The sequence below is a fragment of the Mus musculus genome, chromosome 18 (assembly GCF_000001635.26).
Source record: "Mus musculus strain C57BL/6J chromosome 18, GRCm38.p6 C57BL/6J".
Taxonomy (NCBI): domain Eukaryota; kingdom Metazoa; phylum Chordata; class Mammalia; order Rodentia; family Muridae; genus Mus; species Mus musculus.
The window spans coordinates 21144682-21169387 of record NC_000084.6 but is presented as its reverse complement, the minus strand read 5'-3'; the positions used below and the strand labels follow the sequence as shown (position 1 = coordinate 21169387).

At 42.8% G+C, this 24706-nt stretch overlaps 1 protein-coding gene across 1 annotated transcript in view; it reads left to right on the top strand.

The window, feature by feature from the left end:
- Positions 1-24706, top strand: part of Garem1 (GRB2 associated regulator of MAPK1 subtype 1) — a 172798-nt gene that overhangs the window by 130752 nt on the left and 17340 nt on the right. Inside the window, exons 3-4 of the mRNA NM_001033445.2 lie at positions 522-652; positions 20484-21656. Coding sequence (NP_001028617.2) covers positions 522-652; positions 20484-21656 — 1304 coding nt within the window. The remainder of the gene's footprint in view (positions 1-521; positions 653-20483; positions 21657-24706) is intronic.

The window sequence follows — 24706 nt, the reverse complement described above, 5'->3', positions numbered from 1 at the left end:
CAGCTGCCCCTGCTGGAGCGGAAGGTGGGCTGCCCATGCTCGTCTGCAGTGGCTCCTCCTTCTGATGTCTCTGAACTTCACCAAGTCCTGGTTCTATTCTAGATTAAATACTAACTTCAAAAAATTAGTTCTGCCATGGTACAGGGCCTTAGTTTTAGAAAGTAATGGATGTGTTGTTATAACTAAATGACAAGAAAATGTACTGCTAAAAACAAAATAAGCAACTGTTTCTAGCAGACTATGTTTCCCCTGGGAGGTCTAATGACATGCAGGCCCTGATAGTAAGCTCTGAATCTGAGCAGAAAAAAGATAAAATGCAGTTTGTTTCCATTTCACACTGAGTTTCAAACTTTGTTTAGATTCTAGCTGAATCAACCTGTCCGGTGATCGTCCTGTTTCACATGCTGATTAACAACAATCTACGACAGAGAAGGGCTGGCATAGAGGAAGATGCTGCTGTCACTGTGCTGACACTGGCCAACCTAAGCATCTCACATCTCTTTGCTTACCATGTGTTTTAGGACAATTCAAGCTGCTGGAACAAGACCGGGATATAAAGGAGCCGGTGCAATATTTCAACAGCGTGGAGGAAGTGGCCAAAGCATTTCCTGAACGTGTGTACGTCATGGAGGAGATTACATTCAACGTGAAGGTAGCTCTGAAGAATCAGATATTTACCCCTCACTGAAACATTCCAGTGTGTAACACACTAGGTGTGCACATGCGTGCCTCCTGGGAACATTCCATACATGCTCTTAGTTAGCATCTGAAACACTGTTAGTGGTAAAGCCCACCTGACTCCTAGCAACACACGTTACTTATTACCATGATTCTTATTAGAGCTTGAAACTGTTAATTTCAGAAATAAGAGTCCTGTGTTTTGTTTTGTTTGTTTTGTTTCTCATGGCTGACACAAATGCTAACAAAGCAATTAAGGAAAGAGGGGTTAATTTTTCTCACAGTTCGAGGGGATAGCCCCATCAGAGTCGGGAGCTCAAGGCAGCTGGCCTCACGACCTCACACTTAGGAGGCTGTAAGAGCCACGGCTCTGCTGCTCAGCTCACTTTCTCCTTTTGTATTCAACCTGGGATCCCAGCCGTGGGTTGGCTTCAGTTAATCCCATCTAGAAACTCCCTCACAGACAAGGCCAGAATCTTGTCCCCCAGCTGATTTGTGTCCTGTCACGTTCGTAGTCAATAGTAAACATCACAATTCCTAAGCAAATAAAAGACGTATTTAACTTGAACTTCATCCTCTGTTGGTAACAGCTATTTCACCAGGGCCTCTGATAAGCTGTGTAATAGAAGCAGAAGACCTATAATGAACCAAATATCAGCATTTTGTTTTTAAAAAACACATCAAAGAGGGAGGAGAGCTTGCCTCCGACACCCACACCGAGATCAGCACACATTCATCGTCTGTGAACTATTTCAGTGTGTTGAGAAATCACTGTGCCTCCATACATGAACCTACTCCCCTGGCCAGAGCCGCTCGGGGAGCAGGGTCATTGCTTGTGGGATCCAGTTGGATTGTTCACACACCTGCTCTATTTCGTTATCACACTTAGGAAGTGTCCACGTTGAAAGGATTTCCTGTTTACCCTCTGTTACACAGGAAGTCCAACTTAAGTCAGAGTCTATGAACAGGCAAAAAGTCAGGAGTCAACATACCTGTTTGTTAGAAATACATTCCCTCTAAACAGCACACTACACAAATTGTTGGCTCAAGACAGCATCAGTGTCTCTGTGGGTAGGTCTCCACCCACACCCTCAGGTAACTCCCAACTGAACAAGGGCCCGTGATGATGGCACAGCATTTGTCCCCGACTTCTGAAAGGCATCCACTGTGGTCTGCTTTCTGTTATTAGAGTTAGTGAGACTCTATACTGTATAAAATCTTTTCCTAAATATGTTTACCTATATATAGAAGTTTGGATAATTTTTAATTTCTCCAGTGTCCCAGTATATAAGGCATCAAGATAGCAAGCCTTCATTTCCATGTTCTGTTTTTAAACTTACTAAGATTCATTAATTCATAGAATATTAGCCGGGTGTGGTGGTGCACGCCTTTAATCTCAGCAACTCAGGAGGCAGAGGCAGGCGGATTTCTGAGTTCGAGGACAGCCAGGACTACACAGAGAAACCCTGTCTTGAAAAACAAAAAACAAAATAAAACAAAAAAAAAAAAATCATAGACTATTAAATCTAGGGAATGGCTGTTGCTTGGTTTTGTTTTTAAGTTTTGGGGTTGGCTCTGAGCTCCCCAGTTGACTACTGGTCCCACTGAACTTCTCCAGGAAGCCGAACTGAGTGTTTTAACATCCTGAGTGTTTTAACAAGCCTTAACTTTACCCTTAAAATTTTTATTTAATGTTAGCTAAATAAAAAAAAGTAAAAATCAAGCTAATACTTTTAGATCCTTTTCTAAAAGTATTTTATCTCCTAAGTGATGACAAAGCAGGCATAAAAATGTCTTATGGCTTTTAAGGTTAACATTCTGGTTTTGATCCTATGTTGTTCATGTAAAATGTGTTGAGACAGGGTCTTACTGTGTAGCCCCATTTAGCCTAGAACTCACTCTGTAGTTCAAGCTGGCCTCAAACTCACAGAGAGCCACCTGCCTGGGATTAAAAGCATGTACCACCATACCCTGCTTTGTGTACAATATTTTCAAAGCTGTCTCTCTAGAAGCCTTTTAAATGTTTGTGGTAATTCATTACATACAGACTGGGGAGTTGGCTTCATGAGAAATAGGCTTCCTGTGTAAGCATAAGGACCTGAGCTTGATCCCCAGCATCCGTATAAAAGCTGGACAGGACCGTCCATGCCAGTAATGCCATTGCTGAGAGGCCGGCAGGACGGTCTCAGGCCTTGCTGGCCAGCCAGCCTAGCCAGTGGGTGATGCCAGATCCAGTGAGACATCCTGGCTCAAAAATATAAGGTTGGGAATGGTAGAGAAAGAGAATCAACACTGACCTGTTACACACACACACACACACACACACACACACACACACACACGCTTACAAAGCAACAAATAAAATAATATTCTGTGTGTAATTGAGACGCTGCTTACAAGTCTGCGGCCACAGGTTAGCATATGAAATGTGAGCTTAGAGAATCCAGAGACAAGTGGACTTGGATTGAGTTCCATACTGGTAAGCATCAATATTTTATAACAAGAGTTATTTATTGCTTACAGAGTTTTAAACCATCACATCCGGTTTGCATTAATCACTAAAATATTCACTTTCCTTCCTTCAAAGAACCATTGCTAGAGAGAGAGAGAGCTTAGGAAATTTGTATAATGACATATCCAGAACTTTGTGTGCTTAGTAAATACACTCCAAGTGAATGAACTGCGATATTGGTGTTCTCTGTAGACTGAAGGGGTAAAAAAAAAAAAAATAACAAACAAACAAACAAAAGAACCCGCCATGTTTGGTTCTTACGTCCCCTGGAGAAAGACAAAATGAAATTAGCACTATCTAGGCTTAGACAAAGCTGTTTTCCAAGAGACAGATTTTTGAGGTGGAGAGTTGTTTTTCTATAAATTTAAACCTACAGAGAAATATTTTACCTACATAGAAAAATTTATTTTCTAACTCAAAACTGGCGTAGGTCCTGAGAGATGGCTCAGTGGCTGAAGCCCTCGCCAGAGTTCAGATCCCTAGAACCTCCATAAATGTTAGGTGAGCATGGCAGCCCACCTGTGATTCCAACCTCAGAAGGCAGAGGCAGTTGATCACCTGCAAGCTGATTAACAAGACTAGCCAGATCAGTGAGATCTGGGTTTGACTGAGAGTTCCTGGCTCAGTGAACAGGTAGAAGAATGGTCACAGATGATTCTTAACATCAGGCCTCCACATGCACATGTGTATGCTTGTATGTACGCATGCATACACACATGTGAAAATAATAAAAAAAAAGAATGCCATAAATATGGCAATGGGATACACTATTGAAATGTTTGTAGTTATGAATTCATGGCTAACTGGCTTCATAATTGTTAAAAGACATACATCTTTACATGTATGCATTAAGATGCATATAGAGTCCAAAACTTAAATGAATTATAATAATTTGAAGTAATACCAAATAGATTAACAATATAGCAACTCAGGATTGGAAATAAAGCTTGGTAGTAGAGTTCTTACCTAGCATGTGTTAGGCCCAAAGTTTCCTCCTCAACAATACAAAAATCATAAACCATAATAATAGCAAACTTTGTTCTGTCTCTTGTCCAAGACTGTAGTATAAGTTAAATTAAGTCCGGTGGAGCATATCAAGGCTACCTACAGTTACTTTAAAATGAAGTGTCTTTGTTTCATTTTATACTTTATGCAGGGTCTTATGATGCAGCCCAGGCTGGCTGTGAGCTCACAGCAATCCTCCTACCTCAGCTGCCTAAGTGTAGGAGCTACCACACTCACCAAGATCTCTTCTAGCCTAAAATTAATAAAGTAAACTTATCCTTAAAAGATGCCTTGATACAGTTAAGATTATTGCTCTGATGTCCCCATCATTGGTGAACTGCACAAAATAAATTTTTTTTACAAATTTTTTTATTATTATTACGTATTTTCCTCAATTACATTTCCAATGCTATCCCAAAAGTCCCCCACACCCTCCCCCCTCCACTCCCCTACCCACCCATTCCCATTTTTTGGCCCTGGCATTCCCCTGTACTGGGGCATATAAAGTTTGCCTGACCAATGGGCCTCTCTTTCCAGTGATGGCTGACTAGGCCATCTTTTGATATCTATGCAGCTAGAGTCAAGAGCTCTGGGGTACTGGTTAGTTCATAATGTTGTTCCACCGACAGGGTTGCAGATCTCTTTAGCTCCTTGGATACTTTCTCTAGCTCCTCCATTGGGGGCCCTGTGATCCATCCATTAGCTGAGTGTGAGCATCCACTTCTGTGTTTGCTAGGCCCCGGCCTAGTCTCACAAGAGACAGCTATATCACGGTCCTTGCAACAGAGGCTTGCTAGTGTATGCAATGGTGTCATCGTTTGGAGGCTAATTATGGGATGGATCCCTGGATATGGCAGTCTCTAGATGGTCCATTCTTTCGTCTCAGCTCCAAACTTTGTCTCTGTAACTCCTTCCATGGGTGATTGTTTCCAATTCTAAGAAGGAGCAAAGTGTCCACACTTTGGTCTTCGTTCTTCTTCAGTTTCATGAGTTTTGCATATTGTACCTAAGTTTCTGGTACTAAGTTTCTGGGCTAATATCCACTTATCAGTGAGTATATTTCATTTGAGTTCTTTTGTGATTGGGTTACCTCACTCAGGATGATGCCCTCCAGGTCCAACCATTTGCCTAGGAATTTCATAAATTCATTCTTTTTAATAGCTGAGTAGTACTCCATTGTGTAAATAAATGTACCACATTTTCTGTATCCATCCCTCTGTTCATTCTAACTGGTGTGAGATGGCATCTCAGGGTTGTTTTGATTTGCATTTCTCTGATGATTAAGGATGTTGAACATTTTTTCAGGTGCTTCTCTGCCATTCGGTATTCCTCAGGTGAGAATTCTTTGTTCAGCTCTGAGCCCCATCTTTTAAGGGGGTTATTTGATTTTCTGGAGTCCACCCTCTTGAGTCCTTTATATATATTGGATATTAGTCCCCTATCTGATTTAAGTTAGGTAAAGATCCTTTCCCAATCTGTTGGTGGCCTTTTTGTCTTATTGACAGTGTCTTTTGCCTTGCAGAAGCTTTGCAGTTTCATGAGGTCCCATTTGTCAATCCTCGATCTTAGAGCACAAGCCATTGCTGTTCTATTCAGGAAATTTTTCCCTGTGCCCATATCTTCGAGGCTTTTTCCCACTTTCTCCTCTATAAGTTTCAGTGTCTCTGGTTTTATGTGAAGTTCCTTGATCCACTTAGACAAAATGAATTCCTATATAGTATTTAACTGGTTAACTAGCAAATGTATTTTGAACTCCTACTGTCTGTTCAGGAGTGTTCTCAGTGAGTATGCAGGGGCCATCTTCATGGAGACAGCCTAGTAGCAGAGGAACACAATAAATAAACAAATGTTTATCCTAATTCCAAGGCACACAGATAATGACCTTGGAAAAAGACTGAAGTTGGGACACACATGTATGGCCTCTCACCTTTGGACAATATTTGAAAGCTTGGGTCTAGTTACATTAGCCTGCAACAGCCATTCTCAGAGGTAGGTGACTTTGTTCCTGGGCATACTGGCTGTTGTAACTTTGTCATTATGGGGTGGAGGAAGTTCCTAGCACCTAGTGTTCAGTTCCGTTCTAAGCAGCAACATCAGAAGCACCTGTAGTTTCAGCTCCAGGAGATCACTCATCCTCTTCTGCCTCTATGGGCACTGGTCTTCGTGCATAAGCACACACACACATAAAAAATAAAAATAAATCTTTATTTTTTTAAATACCCACACAACTATGTTCAGACTATCTGTCTCTCTTTAAATAAAGCCACCATATCAGAAGATCTATGAGGCTGTGGATTTAGAGCTGAGTTCAGCCTCACCCGTGGACAGTAAGTGTGACCACAGACATGCTGCATCTCCCGACCCCACCCCAGCTCCCAGTATCTTCCCCTGCACAGTGGGAGTGAGACTGCCACCCTAGGTACATGTTGTGAGTTAAGTGAAGCCTCGGTCCAATCCTGTTTAAGTGTCTGGTGTGGGAATTAGTGAGCCGTGGGCTGTGGGAAGCAGCCTGTTTCCATATTGTTGTGTGGAGCACACCCTGACTATCTACATGTTGGCTGTGCCTTCTTTCACCCTGGCAGCAGAGCAGCAGAGACTGCAGCTCCCAAAGTCCTCGAAGTCCAGTGCCTGGTGCAGAACTTTCAGTCATGCCAAATTGCTCCTCCTTTTAAAAGAATCCCTCCCCCACCCCAGCCCATACCCCGCCTCCACTATTTCCCTTCCACTTCAATTCCTCATACCCATGTCTTCATTAAGCTCTCCACGTAGGGAACCTAGATTTTGTCACTGAGTCAAAATTACCCCCTTTATCCAATATCTTTAGGGGACATTACACTAATAGCTAGTGAATTATTTGAAATGTCTTCAGCCTTTCAAACTCAGCCCAGTGCTAATGAGAAATTTTCCCACGCATGCATTCTTGCCATCAAAATAATGACTAACCAATTAGGTTTTAATTCACGTCCTGTCCTTGTTGCAGCAAGTGATGGGGGGGGGAGGGGGGGCGACTTTGATTTAGCACTGGATCTGAGCTTTTCTGTCTTCACTGCTGCCCCGAAAGCTGGGAAGTTACTGCCTTCAGGTTGGGGGGGGGGGGGGCACTGCTGCTCTAGACTGGACACTGTCATACTCCATTCTCCAGTCAGTCAGGTAGTTTTTAACTCTCTCATCAGACATTCCCTAGATGAAAAATAACAAGTTTGCATTATCTCAAGAAAGGAAAGTGAAATTTTGGTCAGCTGTGGATAGTCACCCCCTCTAGTTGCCCAGACACCATAGAAGGATCTTCTGATTACTGTGTTTAGGACTTGCTACATCAAAAATGTCTTAGGTAGGGTTTCTACTGCTATGATAAAACACCATGACCAAAAACAACTTGGACTATACCAGCTGCCAAACAGATAAATAATCAATAGTCCTATAAACTGCAAAGCCTGTGAATCATAACAGTGACTAACATGGCAAAATATCTGCATTAGTGTAGTAGTGGCATGTATGTCTTGGTGGTGACTAACAGCTGTCTAAATGAACGAAAGACCCACTCAATGGGATGGAGGGAATGTATACTTGGTTCTATAAACTTAGCCAGGTACCCTTGGCTAGAGAGGTCATAGACCTTAAAGGAGAAACCTACACTACATTTCTCCAAAATCAGTATAGTTTTTAACTGTATTCTTTATCCTTATACCCACAGATGAATATAACTCTCCTCATTAAAGAAGCTTTTTTTTTCCTTTGAGCAGACAGAGGCTACTACATATCTACAACTGGTCAAAACACAGAGAATAAAGTAGTCAAGGGTGTGTCCAGCACCAACTGGTGCATCTATAACACAATCCCTACACCTAAGTCTTGAGGAACATCGTGGAAGAGAAGTCAGAAAGACTGTAAGAGCCAGAAGAGTAAGGTGGTTGCTGTGAGATAGTCTAAAAGGGGCAAGGGAAGTATTTATTTCATCTTACAGTTTCTAAGAAATGCAATACAAGAACTCAAGGCAGAAACCTAGGGGTAGGAGCTGACACAGAAGCCATGAAGGAGTGCTGCTTACTGGCTTGCTCCCCATGGCTTGCTCACACCATCTAGGACCACCACCAGCCCTGGGTTGGTACTATCACAGTAAGGTAAGATGGGCCCTCCCACACCAATCATCAGTCAAGAAAATGCACCTCAGAATGCCTGCCTAACCTGTGTCAAGTTGACAGAGTAGCCGGAGCAGGTCACTGCCAAGCAACAGAGGATAAGGATCTCAGGATTCCTGGTTTTCATAAAGGTACAAATAATGATGATTATAAAGTACACATGGTGCTAGATGCGGTTGTCGTGTGTGAAGTGATAGGATCAGGGTGATCAGATCAAGCTAAGTAGCATCCAGCACCTCACATCTGTAGTCCTTCCTCCTGTCCAGCTGCAACAGCGTGTGTTTGATCAACAGCTCAGCATCCCCCACCCTCGCTAAAATGACCCACTCTGGGAAGTCCCCATTCCTCACTAAAACAGAAAATGGATCAACTGCACAAGCTACTAGGACAATGGAAAATATGCTCAGATCTCCATGGGAATGGCCCATTCTGCCCCCGATAGTGTACTCAATTTTATCTTCCACATAGAAGTGGGAACATACAATATTTCTCTTTCTGTGCCTAGCTTATCTGACTTAGCATAGTGTCCTGAATTATCTGTGCTGTCAAAGATGACATTCTTTCCTTTCTCTTAATGCTGAATGATAAGCCGTCCAGGGGTGCCTTTTCTAAGTAGGTAAATAGTCATGTAAGACTCACAGGGAGTTACAAAGTGCCTTGATACTGATAAGTGTGTTTAAGAATTCAATATTAAAATGTTATAAACAATCCTACAGGACAAGAGTTTGAGTTTTTGTAACCGTCGATTTTAGATCTAGAGGGGCCTCTAGACATGACCTAGTCCTGTTTCCTTTAGCAAATAAAACCAACCAAACAACAAAACGTAAGAAGCCTTAGCAGCCTTCAGAGAGTCACACAGTCAGTTAAGTCTAGACTGGATTGCAGGTCCCCTAGCCCAGCCCAGCCACCCTTCTGCTCTGCCACATTCCATCTGTGTGATTGAGATAGGACAAGATTGTAATCTGAGCATACTTTCCATCGTCCCAGTAGCCTGTGCAGCTGACCCATCTTCTTTTTTAAAATGTAAATAGGCTAGCTATGGCAGGACACACCTGTAATCTCATCCAATTTAGGTAGAGACAGCCGGTGTACCCAGTGAGACAGGCAGAGGTCAGGTCACCCTTGGCTACCTAGTGAGTTTAAGGGAGACCCTGGTTGTCACTTCATTTTGGTTTTGGAGTATATAGTTCAGTACTAGCCACTGTTCTTAATTTAAAATGGCATTCCAGGTTTCTGGCTTGATAATTCAGAGACCTAACCCCCTGTGTTTTAAGTATCTAATAATATCAGTGAGAGGATTCTTCAAAGCAGACTAGGGCTGGTTTGTTCCAGCATTTTTCTCTAGAATCTCGGAGCCTAGGAAATGTAGACAACCAATATTCAGGGTAGCTGTGAATTTCAACAAAGTACTTTGCTTACGGTCTCTGTATTAGCCTTTTCTGCCATTTAAAGAGAATACTTGTGGAAAGTGTAAGCCTACCTTCATCTCCTGCTCTAAAATCCACTGACACTCTCTTGATATGTATGTGACTTTTGCCTTAGGGAGCCTCTCTCTCCTGATAACTCAGTGTCTTATAGTCCTGTCTAAGTCCTGTGCCGCCCGGTGTCTGTTAGAACACCTGCCCAATACTCCCTCTCCTGGTTTTACTTTCCATGTCTGATCCGCTGGGCTGGGAATTGGGAGCCACACTGGACAGTGTTCTGATTAGCACAGAAGACCACCCTGGCTTTTCAACCAAACCAGAGTGCCAGGCCTTCCTGGTGGTCACTGAGAGCCTCCTCAGCACAAAGATGGTGGAAAGCATCGGTGGTGACACATGCAAGCAAAGTTTTGTTGGGTAGAGAGAGTTTTTAAGAGAGCTAGTCAATCTTAAACACAGGCAATTTTTGTTTGCTGGTTTTAAAAGTCACATGGTTTCCTTAGAATGAGTCAGATGTCGTATATTGTGGAGACTCGTGGAGGATGACAAGCTGGGTACAATGTGGGTGTGATAATCTTAGTGTTTGAAGACCACTCGATGCTTTTTTTAGTTTGCTGGGGTTTTGTGAACTCCTCTGAGAAACTACCAGGTGGCAAGTTGTCTGCCAAGCCATGCCATCACCACTAAGTCAGTGCCATTGTGCCTGCCATCCCAGCCTATTTCTTGTTTTAAACACACACACTACACAGACACAGAGGGTCAACACTTATCTCAATTCTTAAAGCACTAGTTTTTTTCCATTTTTCCAGAAGACAATTATATTTGTAGTTTGGGATGTCAAGCATTGTGTAGTTAGCACATATGTTAAATACACATATCTATGAGATTGATTGTTGCTCTTGAGAACAGGAGTCTTTTTTTTTTACAACAACAATAACTTTATTAAAGCAAAAAGTTAACTTCAAAGGACGCTATCTCCATTGTCACTATTAACAGGTCTTGTAGAAGTTGCAAGTTAAGCTGACTGTCTTATAGTGCTGCTATTTGGGTATTCCTATTACATTGTTTGATTACTAGAGACACATTACCTACTGCCCAGAGAGGAGGGGGGGTGGAGAATGCATATGTATCTGTGCCTGGGTGCACAACACATCCAAAGTTTTACATCAATAGCTTAGAATGGCTTGGGGTATTAATTCTGAGCGGCATTATGAGCAGTAAAAGCCTGATCGTTTCCTGGATTAGACCTATTAGAGTTGTTTAGATAACACACTTTGAATTACTTCCTCTCAGGAAACATTGAAGCTGGAAATGTTAACCAGGCTCACATACCAAAGCACTTAGACAGAGCACGTTGTTTCTTTTGCAGTTTAAAAAAAAAAAGAAGAAGAAGAAGAAGAACTTTTTTTTTAAAGGGAAAGAAATTAGACAAATAAATCACGTGCGTGGAAACCTAAGAAGTCTGTCAGGCTCAATGGCCAGAGGAAGAGCATTTCTCTATGAGACTCCTCATCTATCCCTGACAGCAGCCACAGGATCGGTTGCTCTGTTGGAATCATAACTTATGCAGGGCTGATTGCCAGCGTTAATGGTGACATCAGGTCTGGAGGCCTAGAACTGCAGTTTGTACTCACATACGTTATGCATTTTATACGTGGAAGGAAAACTGGCTTACTGAGCATGCAGACACAGTGTGGGCTGAAGTGTCGCGTGTGCCCAGATAGTGACATTTCCTAAGGAAAGTTTACTCTGATTAACTGTGCACGGCTCCTGTCTGCTCCTGGTCTCGGAAGCTGGCTGACATCCTCTTTCAGTGCATTTCATGGATGGCATTTCACTTGACCTATAATTTCTTCCCTCTAGAAAGTATGTGTTTATAAAGGTAGGTTAGAAAAAGGTAGAAACAACAACTTAATTGCATAGGAAGGAGCACATGCCTTACAAATTTGGGGTTTGGTTCCATGGTAGAGTGCTTGCCTAGCATGCACAAAGTACTGAGTTCAGACTTGGGGGAGGGGAGATTAGAGAGAAGGGTTTTCTAATCTCCTCATGTTTGAGGAGCATTACTAAGTCTCTGAATACTGGCTGAAGATGGTTTGTTACACAAGTAAAAGAGAAGCAGACATCGAGACTCAAAATCAGTAGCACCGCATCTTCAGAACCCCTGAGTGTTCCACAAGATTATAGTAAGAAGGAAGTATGTCGATCAAATTGAGAGCTTCACAGACCAGTGTGTTCTAAATCGGGACATGTCAATTCATTTCCTTTGATATATGCCCGAGTGGATGTATAGGCTCTGTTCTGATACTGTTTTATTCCAAGTTAACACATACAATAAAAAACTTGAGCTTTATTCAATACAGGGAAGAGGGTCATGCTTAGAGACAGTGTTTTGGGCTTGAAGACTTCCCAGTGTGGCAATGTGGGGATATAAATGCTACATTAGATAAAGAATAAGTCAGGTGTTCTTGAAAAGGAGGAACGGCCATGTCGCCTTTGTTGATTGAGTCCCTCCCCATGCCAGAAGCTGGTCTTCATATGTATTCATTTATCCAGCTGAATAAATACAGATCAGAGGGCACTAAAGTTAAATGCTTTGTCTAGAGTCAATTACTGTGCCAGACAGGGTTCAGGCTCAGCTTATGGCCCATGGTTGTATCAACTAGTAAAACTGTACCAATAATATTCCGAATGCCATGGTCCCTTCCATGACTGGCAGCATTCTTGTGAAAAAGAACGTGATGCATATTGTAGAGTTGATGAATCATTTAGCTGCACATACTTGATACCGCCTTTGTCAGGAGAAAGCAGCCTGGACTAGACATAAATGATGGGCGTGACAATGTCCTCATAAAATGAGACAGTGGGCTGGATGTCCGCCATGCTGACCTTTGGTCTGCATACATGGTTGTAAGTTTAACTAAATGCTAATTGAAATTAAAAGCTGTGTGTGTGTGTTGGGGGTGGGGATGGAGGTTAAAAGTCAAATGAATAATGGTTCCTGAGACCAAAGTCAAGAAAATAGGATGGCTGAAGCCCCAAAGGTACAGATCCTATAGAAGAAGAAAGTTGAGGCTGGAGAGATGACTCAGTAAGTGGTGTGTGCTGTGCACAAGTATGAGGGGCTGAACTTGATCCCTAGTGCTCATAGAAAAAGCCAGATATGAAGGCACCTGCTGTACTCCAAGCTCTGGAGAGACAGACACACAAGGACCCCTGGGGCTTGCTGGCCAGCCGGCCCGTAGTCTACTGGTGAGCCTCAGATACCAATGAGAGCCCCTGTCTACCAAAAAAAAAAAAAAAAAAAAAAAGTGACCTCCTAAGGAACAACACCTGAACTTGACCTCAGGTCATGAAATGCATGACCACCCATACATATGCACCTGTTGGCATACACACATACACCTATACATGAGCACAGGCATGGCACTGTCACATGGGTCATTAGCCGAAGCTTAGTGCTGGGCTCACAGGGACTCTGTTGTGTGCAGCTCCTTGAGCAGTCAGAAAGTATTCTGACTATTCAAACAAATATTCCTACCCTACTCCATCGTGGAAGCTGGGGATCTACTTAGGGCAGGTGAATACAAAGGAAACAGATACAAATCTTTAAAACATCATAATCCTTCTGTGAGTCACCCAAAGTGGACTTTAAACCCCCATATGAAGCACCATTAAAATAAGTTTGTTGGCATCAGGTATTTCCAGATGACTCCTCTGGAAAACTCTGCTTCACCATGGAAACGCCAGAGCTGTTTGTTTTTTATGGTACTAATGTTGATTGACAGATTGCTTACTCCAGAGATTAAAATTACATAGAGATGACTTGTAACGATGACAAGTTACGTACAGAGATGTCGCTGCCTAGTCTTTCTAAATGCACACTGGCATTTTCTACTTAGGAAGCAGTATGAGCTTGCACCATCACTTCCGCCAGACACTTTTTATTGACAAAGAAAACGTTCAGTTGTGATAAACATTAAGCCTGATAGACACAGACTAATAAAATTGTAGGCCATTCTCCCATGCGACTGAACTATAACGCTATTGAAGAGAACTGTGCAGTCTCATCATAGGTACACCACGATGACATAGAAACTATCTCAAGCTTGTTGTCATTTTAAAATTTGGAAATTGATTGCTGGAATCATAAAGCAGGGCATTGAAATTTAAAAAAAAAAAGAATGTAACCATATTACTGGATGCTAAATAGCAATTGACCTAAAAATTAGTTTCACTATAGAAATTTTTAGAAAACCAAAAGTTGGAAGTTAACTGCTCATGTGGTAAAGAATATCTCAGGCCAGTGTAGTTCTTATAGTTTATACTAAAATGCAGAGAGCAGTCTTGTAAAATCCCAGCATCGTGAGGATACTCACTTCTCCAACCACCTTGTCATTAGAAAGAGCAGGTGACATAATCTCAAAACTCTGAGAGAATCAACTGAGGAGCTTAAGGTTGGAGCTGGAGAGACGGCTCAGCTGTTGGGAGCACTTGCTGCTCTTCCAGAGGTCCCAGTTTGTCAGGATCCCAGCATATGGGAGACTGACAGCCACCTGTAACTCCTCCAACACCCTCTTCTGGCCTTTGCCTGTGTGCATACATCTCCGTATAGACACACATAACTTAAAACCAAAATCTTTTTTAAAAGTAAGTTAGTTCTGTAAGTTTGTACTTAGCGAGGCACAGAGAGTAACAACACAGTCTCTGCCTGCAACCATTAGCAACAGTGGCGATTCCTCTTTATTTCACATGGAAAGGGTCCTTCAGCCTTTCTTGGTATTTCAAGTGAATTACTGAAGTATAGTTCAGTGGAGGAGCACTTGCCAGGAATGATAGCCTGGGTTAGACACACACAACAGAGAGAGCAGGAAAAGGAGGCAGTTTCTCGGTTTGGGGGTGTCTGATAGTTCATGATTAGGTCCCAGGAATATTACATGGCAAGCATCTCGGGGTACAGAAGTGACATGAAACGAATGGCTTGGGTGTTATTAACTCTGATCGTTCAGTCAAGGTTGGTCGGGTTGCATGAGTGTATTGTGCACTTTTTCCTCGTTACACTTATAGTCATTCTAGGGCAGTGCCTCTCAACCTCCCTCAACCCTTTAATACAATTCCTCAGGTTGTGGTGACCCCAGCCATAGAATCATTTTCATTACTACTTCATAACTGGAATTTTGCTAGTTATGAATCTTAATGTAAATGTGTTTGGAGATAGAGATTTGCCAACAGGTTGAGAACCACTCTTTAAGGCCATACGTATGGCCTGGTTTGTTTGGATTTTTTCCTAAGTACTTTTGCTTACTCTGACAGTTTCATACCAGTGCATTATTACCGTGTCCCCCTGCCATGTGCCTCTCTTATCTCCCTCTCACACCCTCGTGGCCCCTTCAACCTCCTGGCCAGCATCCTCTTGCTTCATTTCTTGGCATCTGTTCTTAATTACAGTTGCCCGTGTGAGCATGGCTGTGGGGTTCTGTACCAGCTTGTACAGCTCACTGGTGGCTCCACCACTAGAGAAAATGCCTTCTCTTCCCGGCGCCTTCAGCTGGCAGCAGTGCCTTCATTTACTTGCTCTTCTTCAGACTTCTCTAAGTTTAGCACCCACAAGTGACTGAGGTGGCCATGGCAAATCAGGGTTTTCCTGGTCCCCCACTCTTCCACATTGGTTGACTCTTCCCCCATTCTCTTGTTTCCATTTGTTTGTGGGTTCTGCTGTCAGTATAAACCTGTATTCAGTATTCTGTAGATTGTAATTGATTATAGTTATTGTATTCTCAAACTTGCAGATTTTAGCATGGGGAACTAAGTCAGGCCATCTCCTGTGTTCTCGTGACACATCCTTGTCATCTTATAAGCACTCTGTTTCCTGGCAACCAGTGTCCCATGCTCACCCTGTACCTCTCCTGCTCCACCGTAGACACAGTTTTTTCAAAGAGCTCTGGTTCCTATTGAGTGCATGGTTTGCGATATAAGGAGTGTGTGTCTGTGTCTGTGTTTGTCTGTGTTTGTGTGTGCCTGTGTCTGTCTGTCTGTCTGTCTGTGTGTATGTCTGTGTTTATGTGTATATATCTGTATGTGTGTATATATGTGTGTGTATCTGTTTATGCTTGCCTCTGTTATGTCTGTATGTCTGTGTGTCTATGTGTCTGTCTATGTATGTACTATGTGTGTGTATCTGCATCTGTGTGTCTGTGTGCATGCCTATGTGTGTCTGTGTGTTCTTTTGTTAGCGTGTATATAGCTATATATCTTCTGATAGCTCTAATTCTAAACCAGCCTACAAGGTGTTCTTTTTACCTCTTCCTGGTTCTCACCATTTCATTTCTGCATTTTCTTCCATAGTTAAACTCTGTAGCTTTCTGCGTTTTTATTACGTTATTTGTAAGTGTGTACAAACATGCTAACCACAGCGCACATGTGGAGTTTAGAAGATAGCATGCAGGAGTCTCTTCTCTCCTTCTACCACACAGGTCTCAGGGATCAAACTCAGCTCATCTGGCTTAATAGCAAGTGCCCACTGGGCCATCTCACTGACTCAGAACTGTAGCTCCTAACACTCACACGCGGTTATCCCTTCCTGCTGTACACATAAAGTCAGCTCCCTCCACTTCTGTTCACATCTAAGGAACAGAATCTTCCGAAGGAAACATATTCCTTAGCTTGTTTGAATGTGTGGGGTCTAAAGGTCAAAGCTCAGCAAGGCCAGGCAAAGGTCTCACTTTCCACCACTTCCCTCTGCCCTATCCCCCACACACATCCTGAAAATTAGCTCATTTCACCGTTTTCTCTTCTTTCTTTACGTTTCTTTTCTTAAAAGCAATAAATAAGTTACCAGTCAGCAGAGGGTTCTTTTGCTCTGTTTAGGTAGACATCACAGATAGGCAACTTGGATCTCCTTTGGTGTGAGCCACTTTCCAGTTTTGAGTAGCAACAGACCAGCAACTAGCAGCTCATGCTAGGAGCTCATGCTAGGCAGCCACTCCTGCTGCTGCCTTCCAGCCGCTACCGAGAGCGTTCCCAGCTGCTGTGACCAGTTGTTTCTTCTGCCTTTGTAGTGCTCACCGTCCTCAGCTTCTGGCCATCTCGGCACTTGCCTCAGCCTGTTTCAGGTCTTTGCAGTCTCTGCTTCCTATCTGTTCTCTGGGATGACAGGCCCCGTGAGTCACAAGCTTAGTCTTGTCCGCCCATGATAAAGGACCACAGAAAGCAATGAAACCCCCAAAAGCAATTCTCAAGATCTGGACTGAAACACAAGGCCAGTGTGGGGTGGCGAGGCAGTGTAGAAGAGGGGGGGTCTCCTTAACTGACCCCGGGAGATTAAGAGGCGGGCTGTTTATATATCCAGTCACACATGTACACAGCCCTCTGTTTGCTAACCACACCATTTCTGCACTGTCATACCAGTCTCCTCGGGCATCCTCTGTGAGCAGTCATGGGTGTGGGCATCTGGAATGGCTATCACAGTAGAAGTCATAGCTTCTAGGATCATAGGTGTGTGGAGTGGCAATGGAAACAGCTTCCTGACTTTGCCCCTAGAAGGAATCTGTGGCTTCTGCAGTGGCCAGAGCATCTGGGCCTGGGTTATATTCTCCTCCGTTGGCCGTGGGTGTACTGAACCTCCCTGAGTAGTCATGGTCCATTCTCTTCTTTCATTAATAATATTATATATATATATATATGTAATATACTTTGATGATATCTCTGCATTACACCTTCTTGTCTCCCTCCCACTCTACTCTTTCTTTGTGATGAGTCTCCTTTATACTTTGTGGTTTTGATCGACTACATTTAATTAATGCTGCCTACATGAGCACAGGTGATGTTATTGACTTGAGCAAAGACACCTTGCCAGTGGCTTCACCACTGAGGACTACAATCCCCTCTCCCCCTGCAGTCTTTTCTGTGCTCCTCAGAGAAGGATGAGATCATCTGTACCCCTCCCTCATCCCTGATGGAAGGGTGATAAGTCTCATCTTGAACAGGTCTTGTGCAGGTAGCCACTGTTCATGGATATCTGAACCAGATCATGGTCTTCCCACCCTCTGGTTCTCACAGTCTTCCACCTCGCTTTTCTCCGGTGTTTGGAGCATTGGGTGAAGTGATATAGATATGCCATTTAGGGCTGGGCACTCAAAGGTTACTTGTTCTCAGAACTTTGACAAGTTAGGGGTCTCTGTAGTAACTGTTGCCCATTAACCAGAGGCTTCCCTGGCCAAGGCTGACCGCATCAACGGTCTACAGGTGTCAACATAGTCATTTAGAGGGAATCTTGACACCCTGATCATTGAGCAAAACAACAGAAGTGTGCGCACACACGCGCGCGCGCAAACACACACACACACACACACACACACACACACATACCACCCAGGAACCACAGCTACTGAAATGAGGGCCACTCTCTTGATCCAGGAAGAGGGGTTAGTTAATTGACAGCTTCGGTGGGGATTCTGAATTAGAATAAAAAGAGATTTGTTATCAAATATAAAGTGATTATAAAGATATAGAAATTGAACAGTATGACTATGGTGGGTTGGAGAACTATGATATATGTCCTTAAAATAGAAATATATGCATGAATCTTTAGATACTTGTTTTGTGAATGTTAATACAAGAGAAAGACGGCATTTAAATCAACTACAAATGACATATTACTTAGGAAGTATACTAGACACTACATTGACTTTAAAAATAGAATTGATCCCTGTGTTACATAATCCACCAAAGAGAATTCGGCTACATAAATGTAGTAAATGAAACCATCAGCATCCTGGACTAAGTGTTGGTAATTATACCAGCAACTCCCAACTTCTGAGTGCGATTGAAATTTTGAACTGGGTAATCTTTTCTGGGGTCAGGACAACAGGCTGCCCTGTTTAGTGTTCATACTTAGCAGCACCCTGGACTGTGCCCAGAGAGATAAAAAGCAGCTCTCTCATTGTAGCAACCAAAGTGTCTCCAAAAATTGCCACACATCTCCTAGGAAGGTTGTAAAATCTCCCTGGTTTAAAGCCAACCATAGGAGCATAGCAGAATAAGTCACAAAAGATAATTCTGGAAATTCTGTATTTTTTATTAAGAAAATTATTTAGAGAAGCTGCAAAATTATAGCCAAATATTAAGTCCAAAACTATATAGCATGAAAGCCATTCACTTCACATTAAAAATGAATAGCTAAGAGGAGCCCCAGATATCTAAGCTTACTAATAGCCAAAGCTCTTGACACAGAACATGAGCAGGTAGATTGAGGATGCAGGCCTTTCCTTCAGCTCAGGAATGTGTAGGTAGCATGAGTGGAAAGCAAAGGCCCTGTCTCAGGTGCACATAGCCGAGTCCTCACTTCTGTTTCTGTTGCTTCTTCCTACAGAAATCACTGAACTGTCAAAACTGTCATTGCAATTCTACTTACAATTGATAAATGTCGGGAAAACTCATTTTTCTAACAATGTAAAGCCAGTCTTTGTGTAATAAATATGTCAGCCGATGTTGTTATTGGAGACATATATACACAGGAAAATGGAGAGATTATGGTTGAAAACTCAGTAAGAATATGGATTTGCATATCTGTCTCTGAGATAACTGATACATACTGCTTCTTTTCCTTCCTATTTATATAAGATTTTTGACAGGTTATATGCAATAGGAAAGTAGGTTTGTGTTATTTTTATGTATTTCTTCCAATGAATATGAATACTTTGTGTGATAATTTTTAAGTAGAAAAATAAAGCATTTTTGGGACTTGGTGGTTAGCTTAGTGATAAACCACTTGTCTAGCTTGCTCAGAGCCCAGGTTCAATATCTAGCAACACACACAAATATTTTTAATCCTTTGTCTTAGTTCCAAATTTTTAAAATTTATTAATTAAAAAAATTTAAAGGCAAAGCTTTAGTAAAATTTTCAATAGCAAAAAGAAAATTTGTTTCTTCATATTTATGAAAATGTTATTTATAATTACAAAAAGATAATGTTAATATTCCAGAATAATTATCCATCAAGTAGATCTCTTTATATTTATAGGAGGTAAAGGTATTTTAATAACTCAGTGTAAAACTAGGGTTGTTGGCACACTCCTTTAACCCTGGCATTTGGGAGATGCAGGCAGGAGGCGGATTCAGCTGCCTGGTGAGTTTGAGGCCAGCTCTAGCTATATGAGGCCGTATCTCAAGAAGACCAAGATAAAAATAATAATAAAAAATTAAATTAAAATCTAAATTAATATTGTCTTATATAAAAAGTTATTTTTTTCTTGGCTGAGGAGCTATTGGTAGTTAATGGCTGCTAAAGGAGGGGCGTCATCTTTCTTTAGAGGTATGACAACTGGTAGCTAAGTCCTCCATGATCCAGTAAATAACCCCATACCTACTGCCCATGCAGGCAAGGGATTAATTAACTCAGTGAGTTATTTTTTTAAAAAATATATATTAAAAAGGTAAGAAAGCAGAGCATACTGGGAAATAAAGGGTACAGAGTGAGAGGGCCTGAGAGGAAAATGGAGGCCATTCCAATAAAAATGCCTTATAGACATTTATGAAACTGTCAAAGAGTAAAACAAGAAATCTTTCAGCAGCCTTCACCCAAGTTCCTCTCTAATGTTAAATACATATACCAAATAGAAGAATGCAACTGTTGTTAGCCACACACATAAAAACGAAAGGTTGCGGGAGGCACAGCATTGGCGTGTGTGTTTGCTTCACTAATGTGGAATTCGGTTTATCGTGTCGTAGGTGGCGTCGGGTGAATGCAATGAAGACACTGAAGTTTACAACATCACCCTGTGCACCGGGGATGAACTCACCCTAATGGGGCAGGCAGAAATCCTTTATGCAAAGACCTTCAAGGAGAAGTCACGTCTCAACACCATCTTCAAAAAGATTGGGAAGCTCAATTCCATCAGCAAGCTGGGGAAAGGCAAAATGCCCTGCCTCATTTGCATGAATCACCGGACCAATGAAAGCATCAGCCTTCCATTCCAGTGCAAGGGCAGATTTAGCACCCGAAGTCCCCTGGAACTTCAGATGCAGGAAGGGGAACACACCATCCGAAACATCGTGGAGAAGACTCGACTCCCCGTGAATGTGACAGTGCCCAGTCCCCCACCCAGAAATCCCTATGACCTCCACTTCATTAGAGAGGGGCACCGCTACAAGTTTGTGAACATCCAGACCAAGACAGTGGTGGTTTGTTGTGTGCTGCGCAACAACAAGATCCTCCCCATGCACTTCCCTTTGCACTTGACTGTCCCCAAGTTCAGCCTCCCGGAACACCAGGTGAAGGGAGACATGTGGCCAGAAACACTAGTCCATCACTGGCTTGGTATCTGCCAAGAGCAGTTTGACATCGATGAGTATTCACGGGCTGTGCGTGATGTGAAAACGGACTGGAATGAAGACTGCAAGAGCCCCAAAAAGGGCCGCTGCTCTGGCCACAACCATTTACCCAATTCCCTCAGCTATGCCCGCGATGAGCTCACCCAGTCCTTCCACCGACTCTCAGTCTGTGTGTATGGCAACAATCTCCATGGCAATAGTGAGGTGAATCTCCATGGCTGCAGGGACCTTGGGGGAGAGTGGGCCCCTTTTCCCCATGATATCCTTCCCTATCAAGACTCTGGTGACAGTGGGAGCGACTACCTTTTCCCGGAAGCTAATGAGGAGTCAGCGGGCATCCCGGGGAAAACAGAAGTTCCCTATGAAGAGCTGTGGCTGGAGGAAGGCAAGCCCAGCCGCCAGCCTCTCACTCGCTCACTCAGTGAGAAGAGCAGGTGCGACACCTTGAGAGGCTCCACGAGGTCCACGTGTGCACCCTCTTCTCCTCCCACCCCTGCGACCCTGGGAGCCACAATTAAGTCTTCAGAAATCGCCCTACCTCCACCTCCAGTGCCTCCCAAATCTGAAGCTGTAAGTCGCTAACTTTTGTGTGTGAATGGTCTTTCATTTATTTTCTTTTTTTTTTATTATGTATTTTCCTCAATTACATTTCCAATGCTATCCCAAAAGTCCCCCATACCCTCTCCCCTCATTTATTTTCTTAAAAAACAAAAACACTTCCCAGTTAAAGACCATCAGAGTGAATAGATGTATTTAATTCGGGATGAAGTATGGACGCTAGCCCAATTGTTTCACTTAGGCAAGTGAGAGATGTACTACACTGGGTGAGAAACTCTGAGAGTGTCAACGGGATATTTAAACTTGATTTGCTGTTGCCTAGAAAACAAATTACAGGGAAAAGACAGCAGATGCTAGATGGCCAGGAAAGAGGCAGACCTGACAAAGACCTGAGTGACAGTGTCTAAACTGTATTCCCTGTCAGTGGTAGGTGGCCAGAAGGAGTGAGCTTCAGAAAATGGCCTGTAGGTAGACCAGCAATATTCACTGGCGAAGTAGAAGTGGAGAGAGGAGGGAAGAGGAAGCAAGAGAACCTGGATGGTTCACCTGTAAGGCAGGGTGGAGACTGGTGCTGTATCTGAAGGAATGAATCCTCTGTGAATGACAGGGAGCAGGATCAACAAGAGGCCTCAGTATCTCCAGTAACTCACCTGTAGCCCTCCAGTTCCATTAAGACCAGAAGAAGGGGATGGTCCTACGTACACACATCCTGCACAACCAGGTGCTGTGTGCTGCTGGGTTGACCTTTGCATCCCTTTTTGTCTGGAGGGACAAAAGCCACAGAGGCACCAATGATGACTCCATGGATTTGACAGTGTCTTTACAGTGGGTTTGGGGGGAGCGTTTGTTTGTTTATCTCCAGCAGAATTTGTTTTTTACAAGAGAGAACACATAGAGGTCAAGAAGCTCTCTCTGCTTTGGCAGGGGACCCAAGTTCAGTTCCCAGCACCAGTGTCAGACAGCTCACACACACACACACACACACACACACACACACACACACTCTTTCCCTGTTAGCTGGGCTTTGGACACCTCACTGAGACCCTAGAACTCTAGAAAATCCACTTGCAAACTTACGAAGTTATGGGACAGCTGCTAGAAATACAAACATCAGGAAGACCAGGACTGTGGAACTGGTGCTATTCAGTTTCCTATCGCCCAAGTTAGAGACGAGGGACAGTACAAGAGACAGATAGCATGTGTGGCAATTTAGAACACACAGAGACTTCTGGTGGAAGGTGCATGAGAGACTGAGAGACGCTTTAATGAATAATGGCATTTAAATGATGTCAGAGAATGTGCATGAATTAGAAGGGGAGGGGGTTGATCCCAGAGAATGCAAGGTCAGGGTGTGGTCCTGGGATGGCCTAGGCACACAGGTGTTGTGCAGTTGCTTGGAGAGGTTGGGGAGGGTGCATTACGGACAATCCAAAAGGCTAGAGCCAGGAAGTGGGCAGGCTGAGAATTAACAGTGGATCACTCCAAACATGTGATTGGCTATTCGCAAAGGGTTCTTGATGCTACAAATGTTTCCCAAGGTAGGACCCTCCCACCCCACCCCTCATTTGGCTTCCCAAGTGTTTCAGGACTGAACTGTGCTTTGCTTCATACAGAACCTTCCAAAGACTTAAGGCACGTATGCAGAGAAATCCGTCTACTCAGTAAGAGATCCTAGACTTTGCAGAATTCTGGATGACCTGAGATCCTCAGACCTTATATTCAGGTCAGAGGGTCCCTAGGGGTTTTCAAAACATAAATAACAAGTACAGAGCACCCTTCCTGGCAAGCACTAGACACGACACCTCTAGTGGTGTCAGAACTCAGCAGTGTGTTTGATGTGGCATCACGATCGACCTTGATCTTTATGAGGAACACAACCTGAGTCTTTCCTGTTGAACTTTGATCTGCCTAGCTTGCAATGGCTCTCGTGTTTGTTGACTGACTGGTATGCTTGTCAAGGTGATCATACTTAGGGTCACTTGTGCAACCAAATCTAGAGGTTGGAAACGTTGCTCAGTTTTTATTATTGTTGCTGTTTTGTGTCTGGTAAGAGATGAATAGGAATGCCCATATTAGGTGTCCCCTCATGAGTATGACTGGAGCCTTGCCTACTAAGGAAGATTAAGAGGTGGAGTTTTTTTGGGGGGGAAGGTATTATTTTTGTGTTGTTTTGTTTCATGTTTCAATGTGTTGCCCCAAATCATGTAGATTTTGTTATCAACTGGTTATCTCAAATTTCTTCATACCTGATCTATGCATACTTTTCACAAATATTCATGAAGAGGAACCTTGGAGGCCATTGTCATATCCATGAGGTTCAGTGGGATCCTGGGGTCTTTTGACAAGAATGTAAGTTTGTAAGATTGCATTGTGACTCTGATGAGCACTGAGGCTGATTTTTCTCAAAGTTCCTTGCAATGTGACTGACCTGAGGTCACTCACAATTTGTAAACAGGGTAGGGTAACTAACAAGATATTTTCATTGATGGACACGTTCTTTTTAAGATTGATTGATTGATTGATTGATTGATTTAATGTGTGTGAGTAACACTGTCGCTGTATTCGGACACACCAGAAGAGGGCATCAGATCCCATTACAGATGTTTGTGAGCCACCATGTAGTTGCTGGGAATTGAACTCAGGACCTCTGGAAGAGCAGTCAGTGCTCCTAACCGCTGAGCCATCTCTCCAGCCCAATATACACAATTTTTGTTTCATCAATCTGTGTTAAATCATTTGCATAAGACTTTGCAGCATTTTTATGACATAAACATTTTAACAAAATGGTACTTGCAATAATTTTTAAAAGAAAATGACTATGCTGTCATCCTATCTTGACCTTGGTTCTAAAAGAAAAATATCAGACTTAAACTGAAACCAAAAGCAAATGTCATAAAGACCTAGACCTTCATAATGGTGATTTCTCACGACACAAGAGACTCTTCTCAGCATGCCCAGTGTTTATAAAACACTATAAACATAAAGGATGTCTTATAAACACCTGAAAATCATTTACTTTTACAGGAAAAGCAGGGTATTTTAAATGAAGCCATTTTTATTGG